This window comes from Antechinus flavipes, chromosome 2 (assembly GCF_016432865.1).
Source record: "Antechinus flavipes isolate AdamAnt ecotype Samford, QLD, Australia chromosome 2, AdamAnt_v2, whole genome shotgun sequence".
NCBI lineage: Eukaryota > Metazoa > Chordata > Mammalia > Dasyuromorphia > Dasyuridae > Antechinus > Antechinus flavipes.
Window position 1 is genome coordinate 315,633,696 of NC_067399.1, and position 22,105 is coordinate 315,655,800.

The 22,105-nt window shown below is 44.9% G+C and overlaps 1 protein-coding gene and 1 long non-coding RNA gene across 2 annotated transcripts; one reads left to right on the forward strand and one right to left on the reverse strand.

Moving 5' to 3' along the window:
* Nucleotides 1-6,894: 6,894 nt before the first annotated feature.
* On the reverse strand, nucleotides 6,895-7,627 carry LOC127549469 (uncharacterized). The gene is made up of 2 exons (XR_007950621.1): nucleotides 7,185-7,627; nucleotides 6,895-7,047 (listed from the first exon to the last, which is right to left on the reverse strand). It is a non-coding gene; the product is annotated as an uncharacterized LOC127549469 (long non-coding RNA).
* Nucleotides 7,628-9,004: 1,377 nt separating this feature from the next.
* On the forward strand, nucleotides 9,005-13,621 carry IRF2BPL (interferon regulatory factor 2 binding protein like). Its single transcript, XM_051977530.1, has one exon. It carries the CDS (start codon nucleotides 10,440-10,442, stop codon nucleotides 12,747-12,749), a length of 2,310 nt encoding a protein of 769 aa, XP_051833490.1. The 5' UTR covers nucleotides 9,005-10,439; the 3' UTR covers nucleotides 12,750-13,621.
* Nucleotides 13,622-22,105: the final 8,484 nt, after the last annotated feature.

The following is a 22,105-nucleotide window of genomic DNA, read 5'->3' on the forward strand; positions in this document are numbered from 1 at the left end:
AGAGAGAGACAGAGAGAGACAAAGACCAAAAAAGGAAAGAGATAGAAACAGAGAGACAAAAACGAGAGAGAGAGAGAGAGAGAGAGAGAGAGAGAGAGAGAGAGAGAGAGAGAGAGAGAGAGAGAAACCCTGCAGAGCTGAGAGGCTGTAGATCACAGGGCCATTCTGATAGCCTCCTGTCCCCATAGCAACTGTACGGCATTTATCAGTTCCTTATGAGAGCAGGCACCGCAAATCTGCATTGCACATGGCAGGCTTCCAGAATTTCAAATGAAAGAGCACTTTGAACTGCTGCCAAGTTTGGAAGAAGCAGGACTGTCAGGGCTGCTTAAAACTGGCAGTTTGTACTTGGGAGGCGTTCAGTTCCCACAATCCTTTAGGGCTGGCAAGCTGCCAAGGACTTAGCGGAAGCTAAAAAGTAACTCCCTCCCTCCCCCTTTTCCCTCCACACTCCCCCCTACTCCTCCCTCTCCTCACGCTCCTTCTCCCTCTCCCTCCCCATACCATTCACTGCAGTGCACTCAAAATTTTCCACATGTCCTGTGTCACAAGTGCAGATTGTACAGTGAAAGCAAAAATCCAGCCGGCTGCCTGGGATTCTGTTTTTATTAATAATCCAGGGAGAAGGGGGAGACAAGGAGAAGGAAAAGCAGTTCCAGGTTAACGGGCAGCTGAAGGCAGCACAGTGGACGGCCTGTACCTGTAACGGCTGCTCTGTGTGTGTGTGTGTGCAGGGAAGGACGGGACGTGTGTTTGCTTCCCACAGAAGCCGCGGCCTACAACTGCAGGCAGCCCCTGTGGCAAAGCCACGAGGGAGAGAAAGCGGGTAGGGGGAAAGTCTGGCTTTGGGTCCGTTGTTTACAGTATCATTCAGGCAGCATTCATTACCGAGTGTCACCGAGTGCTTTCCCCAGACAAGTGGACAGTGTCTGAGTGGAGGCTCGTCTTCCTCCCCTTGTCCCTCCCCCAGGGCTTCGCTGAGATGGGGAGAATCTCCGAGACCAATCCCGGCGTGAATGCTGTAGAAAAGGAAGTGGGGGGAATGGGGGGGGGGGGACGGAGAAGAATGAAGGCTGGCTTTTAAATGGAGAGTTTTCATGAGAATTTCTGACAGCCACATATTGCCCAGAACACTAGGACTTCTGCTGGCAGAATCCATGAATTGGCACAGTGCTCTCACTGTTCTTAATTTTTAAAATATATAATTAAAAATGTTTTTAATGTACAGGGAGATCAAGGGCCCAGGCTTTATTTTCCAGCTCTAGTCATAAGCCTTTAGTACAAATAGAATGAAAATTGTCTGTCGCTCAGGCGGTTGGATAGAGTTCAGGAAAACTATGTCTGGCATTAATTCCAAAGTGGAGGTTTTGGTTCAAGCCAGGCCCATTAATTTCAGTAAACTGTTTTCACTAGTCTGGATCCCACTGTGCAAAGACTATTTATTACCTTTTGCTAACCTGATGTCTGCAGAGTTGTAAAGCAAATGAGGGGAAAAAAAAACCCAGGGTGGAGATATCTCTATCTCTGCTCAAATGGATTTTGCACCTTTCCTTTGGGGACCATATTTTATAGCTGCTTTCCTGTTGTTTTTTCTTCGCCAGTTCGAGTATTCCTTATTCCTTCCTTTCCCCTAACTCCCTTCCCTCCCCCTCCCACTCCCTCTCCCCCCACATGTCTTGCAGTGAATTAGGGGGAAATGATCCTGAAGGATATTGGGTGGGATAGCACTGGAGCAAGCACATACCTCTGCTGCTTTTCTGGAGCTTACCTCCCAACTTCAAAGATGTTTTGTGCTTTTCTTCATGACTCTCTCTAGAGTACAGCTTGAAACCTTGACATGATTCACCCAAGCAATCTGGTCTAAAATATACCAAGAGAGTCAATTTTGGCATTTGATCTCCCTTAGGAATTTGACTAGCTGCTTTAGAAAAGAAAGTAAATTGCTTTTGTTGTTGTTATTCCCTTTCTCCACCCCTCCTCCCTTCTGTCTTTATTCTACCTTGCCTCTCCTAATCTCTGCCCAACTTAATGTCATTTCAAAAGGATGGAGAAAAGAGAGGGAAAGAAAATTCCCCCAGTGTCTATGCATTTGTTGGACAGTACAGTCTGTGTGTGTCCTTCCAGAATCCCTCTGACAGCTGAGAGTGTTAATCAGAATTAAAAGCCAGTCAATACTATTAAGTCATCAGATGAGAGCCTTGGTAGAGAAAGATGGGGGAGGGGGGAGATGAGTGTTAATGAAACACTGAATTTTCTCCTCGGTCTCACCAAAAGGGAAACCTGAAAAAAAGGAAATTCATTACATTTAGTCTTGTCAAATAACCAAAATTAATGGTTTTTTTAAACTTGATTTTTTTTTTTACCCCAAATGCAATAAAGTTTACCATTTTCAAACATGGAATCTAGAAATGGGACTATATTGCTTGACTGCTGGTTCTGATAAAAAACAAAACAAAATCAAACCAAACCCAATTTGTCAGGTAAAAGTGGATGACTGATTGGAGAGGGAAATGGAATTGGAGTTCCTAAATTGGTGAGGGTGGGGCTGGTTCCCTAGGTTGGGATAGAAGGTCCTGAGGAAGGTGACATTGCTTCCAACTAATTTAATCTTTGACAGGTTATACAAAATTCATGCAGCTCTAATTTGGTAGGGATAGATTTGGGAGAGGCTCATATTTCTTTGCTTTAAGTATGCACCCGACCAGTCTTTTCATAAATTCTCTTTATTCATGTTCACTTTATTCAGGACTTTCAATGAACATTATCAATTTTGGCATAAATATGGAGGTGGAGAGCCACCAAAATTTCAGCTCACAGCAGTGGAGTCCAACTGAATGCCCAAGACAAAATAGGGAGGTCTGGCTTATTTTGCAGGCCCTGAAATCTAAGATTCTTTCTCCATAAAATCTATGAACTGAGTTCAGATGCACAGGGAGTTTGCGCAACAGAAGAAGGACCCAGGAAGCCTTGGAAGTATCTGAATGGGATGGAGGCAGAACTTCTTTGAGATATTAAGGGAAGAATTCAGAGCTTTGTAGAAGGTACAGGGGAGAAAGAATTAAAGGATTGGAACTGTTCTGTGGTGGTAAATATAGGCTGCTGGTAACAGAACTTGTTAGGCAAGGAAGTTGGATTTTGCATTATTGAAGGTTATTGTGTGGGCAACGAGGCAGAAAACCAGTAATATGAAAAAGGGGGAGGGGAGGGGAACGCTAGTAATAAAAGAAAAAAAGAAAGAAATATGTGCAGAGAAATGCTGAAAAATGTCATTGAGGAGACTACAATGCTACAGAATAAAAGGAAAATGAATTGGCTATTATATAAAAAAAAAAAAGAATAAAAAGGAGAAAAACCTGCCTAATAGCCAGGAAGGGAAATTCTCTTCCCAAATTCAACCATTGCTCTCTCTCACTTCCCACTATCCACTCACTCTCTGACCCCAGGACTTCCCTATTGCCTTGGGCCCAACAAGTTCTAAAATGTTTTCTACTGAATTTACTTAAACCAGAGAGTGATAAACTTAAACAGATAATTAGACCCTTATACTCTGTCACCCAAGATTTTGACAAGTTAGTAGTTTCTTTTTAAAACGTCTCGGGCTATTCATCTTTAAATTAACCAAAGCAAAAAGCAGCAACCTCAATCAAACTCATCAGTCTCTAAATACATCCTGAGGGGCTGTAAAAAAGAAAAAGCTTCACTCAATCTGTTTGGGAAGTGGGAGAGAAAAAGTGTCAGGTCTTGTAATTTTGCCTTTACTTTCTATACAGCCTCAAGGTTAAGAGACAAAGCCCAGTGGTTAAGGGACAGTGTTTTCTTATTTGTCCTTATTTGTGCAAGTCCACAAAAAAAAAAAAAAAAAAAGTTAGCCTAGCCTACAGATATTTAATTCCCTGGTTTACCCTTCACAAACCTATGGCAGTCGGTCTCCCTAGGAGGGAAACACTCTTTCTGCAGGTGCCTAACCCTAAGAGTGTTGTTTTTTTTTAAATACTGTTCCTCTGTTAGTGCCTACAGAATACTTCTGTGCAATAATTTTACCTAGCAGTTTCTGGAATTGAGAAGACAATATCTTGGGTTTTTATAACGCTTTAAACTTTGCAAAGCGCTTTCGTTGACATCTCTTTTGATCTTAGAGATGGCTAGAAAAAATAATATCTCCATTTAATTTATAGTAAAGCTAAAAATCAGAAAGGTCGTTGAGGAATTTCTCCAAGCAGAATCAAGAAACAAACATAAAATAGATCCCAGAACTATTCTGCCTTTTTTTTTTTTTTTTTTTTTTTGGCTAGGGGATTTAGTAGGGAAGAAAAGTAAATCTAAAAGAGCACCAGATAAGGATCCTTGTCTCAGGATTTAGATCTAGAAAGAACTTCACAAGGTAATCTTATTGTTAAGGGGAGGGAAAGAAAGGGGAGTGATAAAGTCTGGCGATCAAGCTCAAGAACATAGTAGGAACTGCAAAAGATACTGGACAGGTTCAAGTTCTCCAACTCCTGGGTAAATATTCCAATTGCACTAAAGTCACTCTAGCCTTGAATGGAGAATTGGTGCTGCTCACTGGTCTTAAAGTTAAGGGGAATCTGCAGGGAAGAATGGATAGTGTAGTTAAGTGATTATCTGGGCTGGAAGGGAAGCCGGAAGCCAATTTTCCTTCCCATTCTCATTAATCATTATTTTTCACAATTTCCAGCTCGACTCGAGATTTATTTCCTCCTGTCCTTCAAAATCAGCGGGTAAGTTCAAGTTAAAAAAAAGGTTGGGCAGAGGTGGCCAGGGACTGGCAGCATGATTCTGGTGCTCCTCCCCAAAATAAGGGTCCTCCTCTTCCCCCCTCCCCTCTCTGAAATTCCATCATTACGATTCATTCCTTTGCTAAATATCTTCCTCGCTCAGGGGGTCCCCTTTTAAGATGCAAAAAGTGAGTAGAGTAGTGTAACACAAAAAGTCCCTAACACTTCAGTGTGAACAAATTCTTCTGAACGCTCCGCCTGAGGGAAGAATATGTCGGCTGGTGCTAGGTTCCAAAGGGATGCTCTTTGCAAACCTTAATGCGCAATATAAATGTGAAATTATTGCTCCACTGTTTTGCCTAGAGCCAGCCATCCGAGTGTGGTTAACGACTCAAAAATAGTAGGTGATTAGACCCCCACTTTGGATCTAATTTGCATGGTGTTAATTTAAAATAATGGAGATCCTAAATCTCAGCTCCACCTTCCCTTCCCCCAACCTCCCACCGCCCCCATGCCGTCAAGTTCCCTGACGTCACCCCCTGGTAGCCCTGGTCTGACCAAAATAACTGATGCTTTTTTGCCACCCTTGGGGCTTTGGTAAGGGAGACCCGCGCGTGTTATCTAGGGACAGATTCTCCGTTTCCAAGTCACCCCGACAGGCAGGGCCGACTGAAGATTTGATGCACCTACCTGGATTGCAGCACTAGCTGCTGCTTCGAGACTGTTTAAGTAAAAGGGGCTGAAGAGAACGCAGGGCGAGGAACGCCTGGGCTTCCCAATTTGAAGCAATTCTCTTGGCCCGAGATAGAAAGAGAAGGGCCTCTGACACAGTGACCCCGGAAATCCCCCGCCACAGAGAAGCTGTGCCCGGAGCTCATTTAGCTCCCGGGTAGTTTGGGGAGTCCTTCAATCTTCGCTACCCTTCTCTCCTCCCCAGAGCTCTCGGTTGCGATTCAGGGTTCAAACCCAGAAGGCACGCGCATCGATTGCCGCCCAGCCTATACCCCTCCACCTCTCCCTTCTTCAAAAGCCGCCCCCAGGGTTGTCTTTTCCCCCCTCCCCATCTCACTATCCCAGCTCTCTCTCTCTCTCCTCGTCTCCTTCCCCCTTCCTGCCCTCCCCCCCTTTCCCCCCTCCCCCCCCCTCGCCACTGGCCCCTCTCCTAGTGTATTTGTTTTAACTCAACCAAGCGTCTGAATAGTGTCATTGTCTAGTGCTTCCCTTTTCTCCCTGCTCCTCCCTCACCGCCCCCCTCCCCCCCAGCCCGTAAGGCTCATTCCAGGATTTCTTTTATTTTCAGATCTAAATAAACACGCTAGCTTTTGCTGAGGACAGCTCTGGACTCCCCCGATGCCCTGGCAAAGTGGCAAGGAGAAGAAGCTAGGAAAGGAGGACCGGGAGGCAGGAACTCGACGCGACGCCCCCTTTCTTTCGCCCTCCTCTGCGCCCCCCACCCCCCCGGAAGAATGTAGTCAGAGATTTGATCTTCTCTTGCAGCTGCACGGCCAGCGCCATCATCAAGATTTCATTTTCTCCTTCCAGCCGCCTTTACCCCCCGAGAGCCCCCGCTCAGCTAGCACGCAGCCTGGTTTGGCAGATTTCGGAGGCAGAGGTTCCTCTCTTCCTGGTTCTCAGATCGCAGATCCTGCTGCGAGCCCGTGTTATTGCTGGGATTTCACGCTCGAGTGGCTCTTGCGTAACCTCGGCCCTGGCCGAAGTTTAAAAAAAAAAAAACAAAAAAAAAACAACCTGGATTAATCATTACAGAAAAGCAAACACACTTCCGCCCCACAACTTGTCCAGTTAGTAAAAGTAATCACGGTTCGGTCTCGTCCCAGTTGCTGATTTCACACGTGTTTAATCCCCAGCCTTTCCCTCCCCTCCCCCAACCTATATGTCTAGGGATGTACAGGCTTCTGTATTCATTTGCCGGGCCACTAGGAGCTGACACAGCCTGGGAGGGATCTGCGAGGCCTGATCCTATCTAAGGTGCTTATTATTTACACCCACTATAAAGGCGGCCCTTGTGAGTAGTCTAGTCGGCCTCGTTTACAGAGGGGTGAGTGTTTCCAAAAAAGGCCTTTCTCGAAGGAGCTCTCAGCCGAGTGAATAGCTCAAGGGTGACGGGAGGTTCAGAAGGAGAGAAAGAAAGAAAGCGCCCTTTAAAAAAAATGTATTTTTATTGGTGCTAGTCGGATAAAGCAGTGGCTCGGATAAGTCAGCAGGAGAACACCGCTTCTGCAGTGGAGTGGAGACAGGAAGAGATGACAGAATCCAGTGTGTCCAAAATCGGGAAAGGAGGCTGGGGAGCTAGCTGGACGTGTGGACAATCGGGTTGAGAAAGAGCTTTTCAGAAGGTTTATTGCTCTACACCAAACATTAGTCCGTTTCCTCCTCCAAAAACCAATCTCCACCCCTATCCCCGGCCCCTCCCCCAGCTCCGGGGGAAACCTTTTGCCTTGATTCTGGGTCCAAAGCATAGTGGTTTAGTTGAGCGAGTTCTCCCAAGAGCCCCACGTATGTCCGGTCCGCAGAGATCTCAATTATTGCGCCCTCAGCTTTCTCCCTAGCCGAAACAACTCACTAGTTGAGTAAATAGGTTGGAGAAGCGAGTGGAGACTGTAAATTCAAAAGTGTTTGAAATTAAGCTTCTGATGCGGTCCACAGTCAGCTCGAGTGAGGGGTGCCCTAAGATTCGAATGGCACTTCACTTGGTATTCCCGGAGACTAATTTTGTTAATAAGGTGCATTACTGCTCTTTAAGCTCTGGGATCCACTCCTTCTCATTCCTTAAGCAGGAGGTGTTCCTACTTTTTTGTTCCTATGAAAATTATATGTTCCTAACCGCCTGATGTTACGTTCCCCCCTCCTTTTCCCCCCCAACCCCCTCCCCCTCTCCCCCCCCCCCCCCGCCAAACTGAGGCAGCCTCAGACAATTAAGGTGCAGGAATGATGAATGGTAGTAATTCCTAGGGAGGGGTGCTTAATCTAGAGGAAAAAAAAACCCGTTTTTTAAATTAAAATATTATGAGACTACCACGGGAAGTATGACTTATCTCCACCTTTTAACAATGCATATATGATATGACTATATCTACATATACAAGTACATATATGTCCCCAAAGTTATTACATAGACACAGACCTTCATGCACATAGCCAACATCATTGTGACATGAAATGAGCTTCACACAAAAAAAAATCTTGGCAAAGAAAAATTAAATTGTCATTTTCCAGCATTTTAGCTAAATAAAAGGATGGGCTGAAAACATATTAAGATACAGAAGTGGATTAAACAAGTGAGCCAGAGCTAATGTCCTCCAGGTTCATGGGAATGTCATACAATCCTCCCCCTTCACACACCCTCATATATTTTGACTCACCCTGGGGTAACCAGTTACATCGCAATGGTTGAAGTATGTGTGAGTGATGCAATACTCTGTTTGCAAGCCCTTTGTAGAAAAATAATTGCCATGATCCAAGGCAGGCCTGGCAGTGAAAGTTTATTATTGTTGGGGAGTGGACAGCAATTTCATTGTTTTGCAAAAACAGACTGCAGAGGGAATAAAAGACAGGGGTCCCCAGAGCCATCTTTGCCCCTACTGCTCCTTCCCTTATAAAATCTTTCCCCTAGGAGTTGAAGCCCTAGGGTGGTGCAATAAGGCTGAGGTTCTTGAGTATTCTTGAGAGTGGTATGGAGGAGAGTGGTGGTGGTGGTGGGAGGAAGGCAGGAAGAGATTGCCATATCTGCTAATGAATTCCTACCAAAAAAATATTTTCTTGTTCGTTTCAGTAGTGTATTTTCAAGAGAAGTCCCTTCCCCCATCCATGATTTGGCAAGAACTTCATAAATACATTAACATAGGCTAATTTGAGCAAAATGTTCTGCTATAAGACAAATGTCCTAAGCAATTCTAAGGAAGGAGGAAGAATGGCTGTGTTTTTCCTATCGGTAACTAAGAAATGAGCTTCAGTTCTAAAAAATGCAATGTATTATTGTTATTAAATGGAGGGAATCCTGTTTCCCTTTCCATTAGCAAACACATAAATTACTCACCTGTTTGGCCTCTCCAGCACCATTCAGCATTACAAAGAGCACAGGTTACACAGACCCCTGGTTTCACAACTCAGCATCTGCTGAGCCACTTTGTGCCAGAAGTGAAAAAATGGGATCGCTCAGTCTGCCTCCACTACCATCATTCACTGAAACTCCAATTCCTACGGTCCCTTGATCAAGATTGGAAACCATAAAATAGGAAACACAAGATGAGATTACTAAATAGCTAATTTTGTTGTTGCTGTGCATTGTGGCATTAGCAGTGGAAAATTATATAAAATACCCGCACGGAAAATGGTTTGATCCCTGTTAGAAAACTCTAAATGTGATAGGTAATGTCTCTTATGAAATTTACAGCTAAAATTCTGAAATGAGACATTTGAACTCACAGGGAGGGGAGATGATGCATGTTTCCTGAATGCATTTTCACACTGGAAAGCTGGGCATCGGCTGGGGAAGGGAGGGGAGAGAAAGATCATCTTCTGTTTAATTTCCAAACATAGCCCTGGGTATTTCTTCACTTGATTTCCAGCATTAACTTGCATTGCTTCAGCTGTTGTACACACAGAGTCCGGGGAGGGCGGGGACAAGGGGGAGGAGGGGAAAGGCTGAGAGGAATCTGGGCTGCATGCCGAGCATGCGCATTCTCTATGCAACAAGTGGGCTCTACAGACAGAGGAAGTGTAAAGGGGAGGGGGGGGGACTGGTGCAGAGCATGGCGGTGACGTCACCGCTCCGCCCGGGCGGCATCCCGCGCGGCAGAGCCGGGGACAGCGCGAGCTGCAGCCCGAGCGGGAGCGCGAGACGCGCCTCTGGAACGTAGAGTAACAATCACAATCCCCACATTCCAATTCCGAACGGGATGTGACAAGAAGCGAATCGACGGAGAGCCATGCACCCTACGTGAGCTACGGCAGCCGCGGCAGCCGGGAACGGGGCCGGGGATTGCTGAGCCCCAGGCTGCTCCTTTCATCTATCTGGTGTGCGTCCGGGAAGCGGCGGCGGCGGCTCAGCGTGTGCAAAATCTTACAGCCACCAGGCGGAACATCCAGTGCTGCAGAAGGGCCAGGACGGTTGCCAGTGGCTTCCCTAAAACCCTTTCTCCTGTTGCCCTCTCTCTTCCCTTCCTCATACTCTTCCCGTTCCTCTTGTTCCTTTTCCCTCCGGAGAAGCAGCGGAAGCAAGCGAGAACGGATACAAACCGAGGGTAGAGTACGGTAGCCTTTACGCCTCTCTGCCCCCCAGCCCAGGGAAGAGGGCAGAAACCCTAGGGAGGAAAAGGCAGCAGTGACAGTAACCGCGGGGCACTACGTTCTTACCCTACCCCACCCCCCCCCCCTCCGTTCCCAGCACCCTTGTCCCAGGGGCAACAACACCAGGAAGAAGTCGACAGATTTCCCCTCCCCTACCAGAAAGCTGCAATAGGAGGCGGAGGCTAGGAGGCAGCTACTCTGCCACCCAGGTGGTGGAACAACCGCCGAGAGGCGCAGCGGCAGCGAGTGGCAGGAGGCAGAATCTTTTCCCCTTTCCTCCTCTTCTCCTTCCCCCGCCCGCCAGCCCTCCCCGGAGGAGAAAGAGCAACAACAGCCTGGGCGGGTAGGGACCAATCTGCCCTTCCCCCCTCCCCCTCCCTCCCCCGGGCCGGCATCATGTCCTCGGCGCAGGTGGCTTCCTCTCGGAGACAGTCGTGTTACCTGTGCGACCTGCCCCGCATGCCCTGGGCCATGATTTGGGACTTCACGGAGCCAGTATGTCGAGGCTGTGTTAACTATGAGGGTGCAGACCGCATCGAGTTCGTGATCGAGACCGCCAGACAGCTGAAGCGAGCTCACGGCTGCTTCCAAGACGGCAGATCCCCCGGGCCGCCACCACCGGTCGGGGTCAAAACCGTGGCCCTTTCCGCTAAGGAGGCGGCGCAGCAGCAGCAACAGCAGCAACAGCAGCAGCAGCTCAACCACGTTGACGGCTCTACAAAAGCCGCCGTCTTGGCCGCGCCGTCAGGCCTAGAACGTTACGGTCTGAGCGCAGCAGCCGCTGCAGCCGCCGCTGCGGCCGCAGCAGTTGAACAGCGAAGCCGCTTTGAGTACCCTCCGCCCCCGGGAAGCCTGGGGGGCAGCGGGGGCAGCGGCCACGCCACCCGGCTCCCCAATGGGTTGGGCGGTCCCAATGGCTTCCCCAAACCTTCCCCTGAGGACGGGCCCCCGGAGCTGAACCGCCAAAGCCCCAACTCCTCATCCTCCCGCCGCGGGGCACATGGGGGGCTAGTGACAGGGCTACCCCCCGGGAGTGGGAGTGGCGGAGGTGGCGGGGGTCCCCTGAACGTGCCCCCCAACTTGCTTCCTCAGACGCTGCTCAATGGGCCGGGAGCAGCCGTGTTACCCCCTCCGCCTCCCCACGGGCTCGGCAACCGCCCTCCCCCGCAGGGCTCCGGCGTGGGCGGAGGCGGGGGTCCCTCCTGCCTCGGGGGGACTACCGTGGCCACCGGCTCCTCGACTTCTTCTTCATCTTCGTCGTCCTCGACCTCTTCTTCATCCTCGGAGGCCTGCGGTGGAGGCAAGCGGCCTGGCTCTGTGTCCAGTACGGACCAGGAACGGGAGTTAAAAGAGAAGCAGCGCAACGCAGAGGCCCTGGCAGAACTGAGCGAGAGCCTCCGCAACCGAGCGGAAGACTGGGCCAGCAAACCCAAGATGGTACGGGAGACCTTGCTGACTTTGGCCGGTTGCACTCCTTATGAGGTTCGCTTCAAGAAGGACCACTCGCTGCTGGGCCGCGTCTTTGCTTTCGACGCGGTCTCCAAGCCGGGGCTGGACTACGAACTCAAGCTCTTTATTGAATATCCCACAGGTTCGGGCAACGTGTTCTCCAGCGCATCTGGGGTGGCCAAACAGATGTATCAGGACTGCATGAAGGACTTCGGTCGCGGCCTATCTTCAGGTTTCAAGTACCTGGAGTACGAAAAGAAACATGGCTCGGGGGACTGGCGGCTGCTGGGGGACCTGCTGCCCGAGTCCGTGCGCTTCTTCAAGGAGGGAGTCCCCGGGGCAGACATGCTTCCCCAACCTTACCTGGACGCCAGCTGTCCCATGCTGCCCACCGCCCTGGTAACTCATCCTCGAGGCACCGGGGGGACCGGGGGAGTCGTTGGGGTGCTTCCTCCTGCCAGCGCTTCCAGCCGTGGGGGAACGGCTGGATTGCGTAAGAGGAAAGCATCCCCGGAGCCACCGGACTCGGCCGAGGGGGCGCTGAAGCTGAGCGAGGAGCAGCAGCGCCAGCAGTGGATGGCCAGCCAAAGCGAGGCCCTGAAGCTCACCATGTCGGCCGGAGGGTTCGGGGCAGTGCACGGAGCCGGGGGGCCCCCGCCGCCCCCGCCCCCGCCCTTGGGGCCCCTCTCCAACCGGACCACCCCACCCGAATCAGCCCCCCAGAACGGCCAGTCCCCCATGGCGGCCCTCATGTCTGTGGCCGACACGCTGGGTAATGCTCACTCGCCCAAGGACGGCAGCTCAGTGCATTCCACTACGGCCACTCGAAGGAACAGCAGCAGCCCCGTGTCACCGGCCTCGGTGCCAGCCCAACGCCGCTTGGCATCTCGCAATGGGGATATAAACTTACAAGTGGCACCCCCACCACCCAGTGCCCACCCGGGCATGGACCAAGTTCACCCCCAAAACATTCCTGATTCCCCCATGGCCAACAGCGGCCCCCTCTGCTGTACCATTTGCCACGAACGTTTGGAGGACACACATTTTGTTCAGTGCCCTTCCGTGCCCAGCCACAAGTTTTGTTTCCCCTGTTCTAGGGAGAGCATTAAGGCCCAGGGGGCTACCGGCGAGGTGTACTGCCCCAGTGGCGAGAAATGCCCCTTAGTCGGTTCTAACGTACCTTGGGCTTTCATGCAGGGGGAAATCGCGACTATCCTAGCTGGAGACGTTAAAGTGAAAAAAGAGAGAGACCCTTAAAACCCAGCAAAATCCCCCTTTGGCCTCAATCTTACCCCTCACTCTTCTCCAAACCAGATCCCTCCCACCCCCTCCCAGTCTACAACCCTTCCTTCCCCTACCACGAAGATGTAGAATTGTGAATATAACAAAACTGCAAAAAGTTAGTCTTATGTATAGACATTATTTTCGTCGTATGTTTCTATATTTTGAAACAAAGGTATGTAACTCTTCTTCATTTGAAGGATAGAGCTGGTTTTTGTTAAACAGAATATAATATTGTTTGGTTACTTACACAATACTTGTTTTCTCATTTATTTGGTGGCAGTGTGTTTGCCTAGGTACAAGATTTAGTAACCCTTAGCAATTACCTGCTGCTGTTGTGTATTTTTGTAAATGTTATGCACTTCTCTAAAAGGAAAAAAGAAGATATTAAAAAAAAAGAAAAAAAGAAAAAAACACCTTTTCCTTCTTGCCAAGGCCAGTGTTGATGCCTACAAAAAAAAAAAATTGCTACAAAAATGGTGATCAGCTTCTGTTTTACCAAGCCCTGAGTGTTTAGTCTTCACTTAATTTTGTTTTGTTTTGTTTTGTTTGCAAAACAGTGAGGGAGGGGGAGTCGGGAGTGGGGCTGGGGGAGGGTGTTTTTTGTTGCAAGTTTGTAAGGGGGGAAAAAAAACTGTTTCAGTTTGTTTCTATTGATCTGAACGTTTTTAATCTTCATGTGTTTTTGTTTTTGCTTTATTGATGCACGGATGCTTTTGAGCAGTAGAGCAAAATGCTGTACATGGAAAACATGCTCTGTTTGTCCTTTATACATTTCTGTAGTTAACAGAACACTGTAATGTGCCTTGGAGCTTAGTAACTTGTAATAAATTCAATTGATATTAATACTTCCTGAGTAGCAAGTTTATTTTTCTCAGTGCTAAGGCGACTGCTCCAAAACAAGGGCTGCCCCCTCCCTCCGTTATTTAAAAGCCTCCAAAGTATGCAACAAAAACATGTCTGCCTTTGAGAAGTCCTTAATTGTGGCATCTACGAAAAGCTGTGCTGGTGTTATCTAAACTTATCTACATCTTGGCACCCTGCCTATTTACATTTCACCTTTTAATGCTGCGGTAGCAATTGCTGACTAAGCATTTTCTGTTTACTGATTTCTCCACTTTGTTTTATCCTGATGCTCTCCAGTTGCAACTGGCCTTGTCACTGGAGCTGTAGGGATTTCTCAACCTGTGGTTGTGATTGATGATTATCATCATCATCATCACCACCACCATCATCATCATCACCATTAGTAGATTACAAGAGCTGTCTAGAACTGGGGAGCTCTAACAAATCTGGGACAATTAGGGTGGGTCTAACTTTTGATGTGTCAGGAGGTAGGATTGGAGCTAATTTATACACTGCTTTTAAAAACAAAAGGGTTTCAGAGCTGAGAATTGACAAAGAATGGGGAGAGGGGAAAGAAGGAATGCAGACTACTGAGAAGCATGTAATTGTGCTAAATCCAAGGGGGGGGGAGGGGGCTCTTGGCAGCTTCCAGCTGATTCAGTTTGTTCCTTGATAGGAAGGAGCAGTTTTCTCCTTATTTATTAAACTTTTGTTCTCTTGCTGTGATAAGCATTTCTTAAGGTGGAAAACTTAACTGACCAGGAAGTGGGATGGAGGGGGTAGGGGGGGAGTTGGAGAGCACTTCAAATGGAGAAAGGTCACTAATCAAATCCAGTGAGATCCTTTGCTCTGGGCTGTGAACAAATGTGATTATTCACTGATTAACTTTTTAGTGACAGTTTCTTGGTGCTAGTTAGGAGTGGAGGAGGGGGACTTTTTAGGAGACCGGAGTTGCTAAAACAGTATAGCCTGGGATTCATCTCCCTTTGAGCTCCAGCCTAAAAAAGGCAAATCTAGTTTGAAACTTTCTACTTTTCCTAGGAAGGAGAGTAGAAAACAACTGCTAAGAAGCAAAATAAAGCCCTGAGATAGTATCTGAAATGCATCACTCAGCACTCCTTTCCTCACTCCTCATTCCTGGGGATGGGGGGAGGGGGAAGTAGGGAGCACCAAAGTATCCCCAGCCCAGTCAATTGGAATAAATAGAGCCTTGAGTTAAGGGGGTGGGGGGAGGGAAATCTTCCTGGGGCAGAATTCTGTGGGCCTTCCAGATGCTTTAGGGAAGGAACTGAGTTGGCCTGAAGGCTCACTTTTAGTTTCTGTTCCCCTTAACCTTTTTACTGGAAAGGATGACAATTTTGAACACAGAGCTTGATGACTATGCATGCCCCTTATACATCAGAACAGGGCACTGTAGCTCCTGCATTATAATTTGATTTCTTTTTCATTAAGTCTCTTTCTCATCTCTTCCACCAATAGAAGTAGACGTGTGTATGTGAGTATTGTGAGATTATGTCCTTGCATTTTTATTTGATGCCAAGTGTTTTATTGTCGCTTATGAGTCACAAAATCTATTTTCATTCTTTGAAATAATTAACTTGGAGTGACAGTGCATAGCACACAATTAATTCTGAAAACCCATTGGCTTGATTATCAATTGCACCTTTTAACTAAGATCTGAACTGTTTTTTCTTTAAAGTTCATTAATTTAAAAAAAAAAAAAGCCCATTTGACCTGATAACCTTGGAAGATGACCCCTCTCATAAAAATATGCTTATATGTAAAAGTGCTACAAATCCGCTACAAAGGGAAGCCCAATAATATGGGTATGGTTTACCCACCGTGAATTGCAATTACTGACTGGTTATGAAGTTTTTAGCCACGCATATTAGCTGAAATAGACAGGCTTCACATATGTATATCAAATATGTTTAGTGGGAAGCAAAGATCTACGGTTACTGTGTAACCGGTCTTTTCAGTGTGAGCTCTGCAATCTGCAAAGCATTCCTAAAAGCCATGCTTTTGTGCCAGTCTATAGTAAACGGGAACAATAACTAAAGGCCCCTCAAGAACTTTATTGTTTTTTTTCCTGTTATTGGCATAATTTAAAAATAAAAAGAAAACAAAATATTCCAAGGAGGAAGATGGTTTGATCTGACTCAGGAAAGTGCAGGGGAGTGAGGGAGGGTGGAACCTGAGCTGGAAGTGAATTATAATACTGCAGTTAATTAAAGTTAACCATAGCTAGAGGGCAGTTGTTGTAGGGAGGTTTTTTTTTTTTTCCTTCCTTTTTTGTAACCATGTGACCTTTCGCTTTGCTCTGATCCATTCAGCAGCCGGTCTGGATGTATTAACCAGTCTTTCTTTTATCCCTTTGACATAGTTGTTCCCCCACCCCTCCTTCTTCTTCCCCTCTCCCTCCTTTAAGCAGCTGACAAACAGGCGGCATATTTTCCCCTCTCCTGACACAGAAAATATTCTTGGTTACAGGATCAGCCTGGGCCGCATTCAGCTTCACTTCTTCCTTGTATTCAGTGACATTCAGCAGACATTTATTAGGCATTTACTAGATGCAAAGCATAGATAGGACTCTTGCCAATTTCTCTACCTATGCTTCTCCCAGCAGCCCTGCCAGTTCTTCCTTATCAATATTCGAAATTACTCAGAGAAGCACCTGAAAGTGATATATAAATGTGTCATTAATCAAAGTTTTCTTTTTTTTTTAATTCATGTAAGATTGCTTTTAATAAATTAGTGCAGCTGGCCCAGATTGGGTTATTTCTTTCCATAAAGAGAAAAGAGGCGGGATAATTATAAACATTTACTTAAACTGTTTTTGAGGAATATTTTTTGGGTGCTTCTTTTAGGTGACTTTGGACTAGGTAAATGAAGCAGCAGTCTGACAGCAGTCAGAAAAATACTTTGCACACATATAAGCAATATGAATGTTCCTAAACATATTTTGTGTGTGTGCATATGTATTTTTAAAGATATATTTCATTTATTTAGAGTTGTAAAGGGCCACAGAAGTCATTTAGTCCAAATCTTTAATTTCACAGATGAAGAACCTGAGGCTCAATGATATGTGATAAACTCAGACAGATAATGAATAGTGAAGCTGGATCTCAAAAACAAATCCTCTGACGTCAAATTCAACGTCTATTTGCTGTAAGAAACGTAATCAAATCAACTTTGTCATCATCGATCCTAGAAAGGATTATATAAGTGGGCTGCTCAGTTGTTCCAATCATCATCTTTGTGATTTCTCTGACCATAATTGCCTTCCCCAGTCATCACTTCCATTATAAGTAGTTTCTCCCATTAAAATGTAAACTACTTAATGACTGGGGCTGTTTTGCATCTCTATGGCAGTCAGTCCACAAGCACTTATTAAGCACCTAATATATGTCACATAATGTATTAATTGCTGGGGATACAGAGAAAGGCAAAAAACAGTTCTTGATTTGAAGGAGCTCTCAGTCTAATTAATGGAGGAGACAACATGCAAAAAACTATGTACAAGCAAAAACACAAACAGAATAAATTGGAGATAATCAATAGAAGGAATCAGACATTAAGAAAGGCTTCTTGTTTGTTGTTGTTATTTCAATCATTTGTGGGTATCTTAGTTTTCCTGATCCTTTGGATCATAGCACCTTAAGACTATCCATGGGACTTTCCGCAAAGATAGTGGTAAAGTTTGCAATATCCTTCTCCAGGTTTTTTCTATAAGGTGGGATTTTAGCTGGGACTTGAAGGAAGCCAGGAAATGAAGAGGGAAAGAATTCCAAACATCAGGAACAGCCAGTAAAAATGTCCACAGTTGGGAGATGAACTGTTTTGTTTGAGGAATAGCAAGGAGCCTAGTGTCAATAAATCTCAGAGTTCGTGGGAGGTGGAGGGGTGGAGGGGTGGAGAATAAGGTGTAAGAAGACTGAAAAGTAGAAGAGGGAGCAGAGTTATGAAGAGCTTTGAATGACAAATCTACTTGGTCAGTGATTAATAAATGTTTTTCATTCATTCATTCTCTAGGTAATGTTTCCCAATTGCTGGTACTACAGTGGTAAGTATAACACCAATGGGTATTTTTCAGTTATGTTTATCTTTATACATTAAAGAATTCTAAAACAGGAAAGAAATTTAGAAAACGTTCACTAATCCAAATTTCATCATGTTTCTAATGGGGAAACTGAAGTCTAAGGAAGTAAGTCAGTGGTAGAGCTGAGAGTAAGACTCAGCTGTGTAGGGGGTTATTGGGACATAACTAATGTGAATTTTGTTCACCAGAGTTTCATAAGGGAAAGGTTACTGCTGAGGATAGCAAGGGGAGAAGGGGCCTAGATGTTCAATGCAATTCAACAAACAAATTAAGGAATGTGGTTTTTTTTAAAGCTGTAAGGATGATTTTTTCTATAGTTACCTTTCTTTTTTTTTCAGTATATGGTGGCAAAATAGAGTGCTCTTCCCGAGTTCAAATTTGGCTGTGTCACTTATTAGCTATGTGTCCCTGGGCAAGTCACTTAAGCTTTCAGTTTTCTCATCTGTAAAATGAACTGGAGGAAGAGATGGCAAACCATATCAGTATCTTTGCCAAGAAAATTCCAACATGGGGTACAAGTCAAACATGCCTGAAATGATTTAAACAACAAACAATGACCAATCTCAGCACAATGTGTACCTTTTTTTTTTTTTTAATCACTTTTAAAACACATTCTGTTTTGGGTGGGATATTTGTTGAGGCAGTGTGTTGTGGTGGAAAGAATATATCAGTACACTAGATTTGGGGTCAAAGGCCCTCATTTCCAGTACTAATTTTGCCTTTTAGAACCGTTATCACCTGTGTGATCATGGGAAAATCATAGTCTCTGGGATGGTTCTAAATTAAATAATTTCATTCCCTTGGGTCTCAGTTTCCTTATCTGTAAAATGAGAAGTTTAGCCTAGATGAAGTCTCTAAAGTTAGAGACTTATCATCCCAACTCTAAAACTTGTGATTCTAAGCTAAATTCCATGAGGATTATAAAGATAGCTTGAGTTACAGCTATTGGAGGCCTTTCCTCAGGAGTGTACTGGTGAATGTTTAACAATCAACCATGGAGAGGGGAGGGATACACACAGTAAAGACTTTTAATTTAATCTGCATTATTAATATTTTCTCCATCACTTGATGATGTCCAAATAATAAAACCACAAATCTATACAATCTGCATTTGCAGATTTCTGAGATGTAAATGTTCAAACTGAAGATTTAACCATCTGCTGGGTAGATTAGGAAGCAGACTTCAGTACACTTTTGACGTCCTTAAAGCCTAAACTTTGTCCTCACTCCTGCCTCCAGTCCAGCCCTTCACAAGTTGGACACATCTCATGTTAAACTCAGACATACTTCTCCCTTTAAAAAAAAAAAAAAAAAAAAAAAAAAAACAGGCTGATACTTCCAGGTGCAGGAGATGAGGAGAAAGAAATTTCTTCTAGAGGTCCTTTCTACTTGAATCTTCTTCTGCTAAGAAGAAAGAGTTGTCGAGTTTTTCTTTTCAAAAGATTTATCCAGGTAATAAATTACCTGAGCTCTGCCTGAGACTATATTTCTTGATTTATTCTGGTAGCTTCTCTTCAAACTCTCTCCATGATAACAGACCTCAGGGTGAGTATGAGTTTGTTTCTCCCAGCCAAAGGGGCATGTCAAGCAAGAGATCAGAGTAGTGATACTTGATTCCCCTTTTCCTTAAAAAAAAAAAATTTCAATTAACAAAATCTATTTTCTTTCTCTCCCATCCAAATCAAAAAAAGAAAAAAAAGAAAAAAAAAGAAAAAAAAAAGAAAAAGAAAAAACCTAATCCTAAGATGCATAGTTAACCAAAACAAGAATAATAATACTTAGCATTTATGTAATATCTATTGTGCGCCAAGGCAGCTAGGTGGTACAAGGGATAGTGGACCCAGCATCAGGAAACCTCGTCTGCCTGATTTAAATCTTCCCTCAGATACTTACTAACTGTGTGACTCTGGGCAAGTCAGTTAACCCTGCTTACCTCAGTTTCTCATCTGTGAAATGAACTGGAGAAGGAAATGGTGAATCACTTTAGCTTCTTTGCCAAGAAAACCCCAAAATGGGTCATGAAGAGTCGGACATGACAGAAATGACTGAACAGCACCACGACTAAGGTGACAAGAGCTTTTTCTATATGCTCTCACTTGATCCTCACAACAACTCTGAGGTGCTCTGATTATCATTCTCATTTTACTGCTAAGAAAAGCGAGGCAAACAGAGATTAAGTGGTCTGCCCATGGTCACTCAACGAGTAAGGGTCTGAGACCAAATTAAACTCAAGTCTTCCCAATTCCAGATCTGACCATCTGGCTGCCCCAGAAAACGGTTTCCCACATTGATTATGTTCAAATATACACATATACATATACATATGCACATAAACATTATATATATGCACATACATTCACACACATTGATACACATGCAATATGCAAATATGCAGCAATGCAATATACACACATACACATGTTATACATATATGTGATACACAATGCAAACGCACATGCAAACATAACACACAGTGCACATGTGAACTACACAATGCAGACCTATACCCATACATGCACATTATGCAATATGTGTATATGCATGTGCACACACAAACACAATGCATATTGCAATACACATGTACATACAGCACACACACAACATGTACATGCATACACACAATGCAGCAGTATGTTACATACAAACATGTAATATACACTTACATACTCATATACAGACACACATAAATAGATGTAAACACATACACATGTGTGCACATACACACATACAAACATGCACAGGCACATTTCCTTCTGTGTCCCAAGTCCATTATCTCTTCTAGGAGGTGGTTAACATGCTTCAGTATCAGTTTTCTGGAATAATAGTTCTTCATGCCATTAATTAGATTTGTTAAGTCTTTCAAAATAATTTATGTTTACAATGTTGAAATTGTATAAGTTGCTTGTTTAATTCTATATCAGTTCATATGAATCTTTCCAGATTTCTATGAAACCATCATTTTCATAATTTCTAATAACACAATAGAACTCCATTGTATTCAAATATCATATTTTTTCATCCATTATCCAGTTGATGGGAACTCTTTTTACTTCCAGCTCTTGCCACCACAAAAAGAGATGCTATGAAAGCACTTTATGTGGATATCATGTAAGTGACTTATCCAGGATCATAGAGCTAAGAAGTGTCTAAGATATGAACTTCCTGCCTGAGATAGTCCTCCATTCATTATAGTACACAACTACACTAGACTTTTAATGTATAGCTCCCACCTATAATTGTAGATCTAGTTTTTGCTTTGAATCCTTTTTTTCCTCTTCCAGAAAGACCTTTTGGAAAAATATCTTACAGAAAAGCTCCTCCTCCCACACTAGATAGGAGCCCTTGATAGTGGGAGAACCTAGGAGATGATGGCTAAAAATCTTAGGAAAAAACTTAGAAAGAAAAAACACATAAAGTTACTAGCTCAGCATTCTTCAGGGCACTGGGCCTTGTCCTTGAACGGTATTTATAGACTAGGTATTTTCAGCAAAAGACTTTTCCACATTTGTTTTGGGTTTGTTGGTTGGTTGGTTGGTTGGTTTTGAGACTGGTTCTCCTTATCTTGTCCAGGCTGGAAATACAACTGGTATCACTGCTGTATCCCATTACTAACTGGCATAGAACCTTTGCCCTTGACCTATATTCTGTTTCCAATCTGAGCCAGTTCACTCCTCCCTGAGCTCCCTGCTTGAGGGGGTTCACCAGACTTAGTGTGGTTACCCAACCAGCTATTGAACTCAGGAGATCCACCAGCCTCAGCCTCCTGGGTAGTGGCAATTATAGGTATGTATTGCCACATCATTCCCAAAAGACCCTTTTTGGATGGCAGTTTCTCACCTTCCCTGCTTTCTTCTGTGCTTCCTACCATTAATAAAAGAGCAAATAACTTTCTCTCAGAAATGTGAGTAGGACCTTGATCCCTTGTAATTGGGGGAAGCAATCATTCTTGTTACACTCAATAGAGAAAAGCTTCAGCATCCAATGTGTTCAATATCAGGATGGGGCTTATTCATAGTAGATGAATAGAGAATTTTATCCATGGTCTATGAAGAGAGCACTAATAGGGAGTTGGGGGAGCTGGGTTTTAACACCTGAATCTCTTCCAATCCCCATAGTGTAGCAAATGAGGAAGTTGGACTCAACTGGGTCTAAGATTCCATCTATCACTAAAACTAATATCTGGTTTCCTAGATTGCTCTTTCTGGAGATTTGCGGATATGGAGCACAGAAAAAGTATAGAGTGTACATGTGTAGTATCTCTGTCATTTATAACTGCAGTGGCTCTGGAACCACTCTGGAGGCTCCCAAGATAGACTGGGCTACAACAGCCAGAATCTGGCCAGGATTATGGAGTAGAAATCACTAGTAGTAAGGAAACTTGCTTTCT

Excerpts from the sequence above, each read along its gene's own strand:
- IRF2BPL (XM_051977530.1), top strand. The coding sequence starts at position 10,440 with ATGTCCTCGGCGCAGGTGGCTTCCTCTCGGAGACAGTCGTGTTACCTG.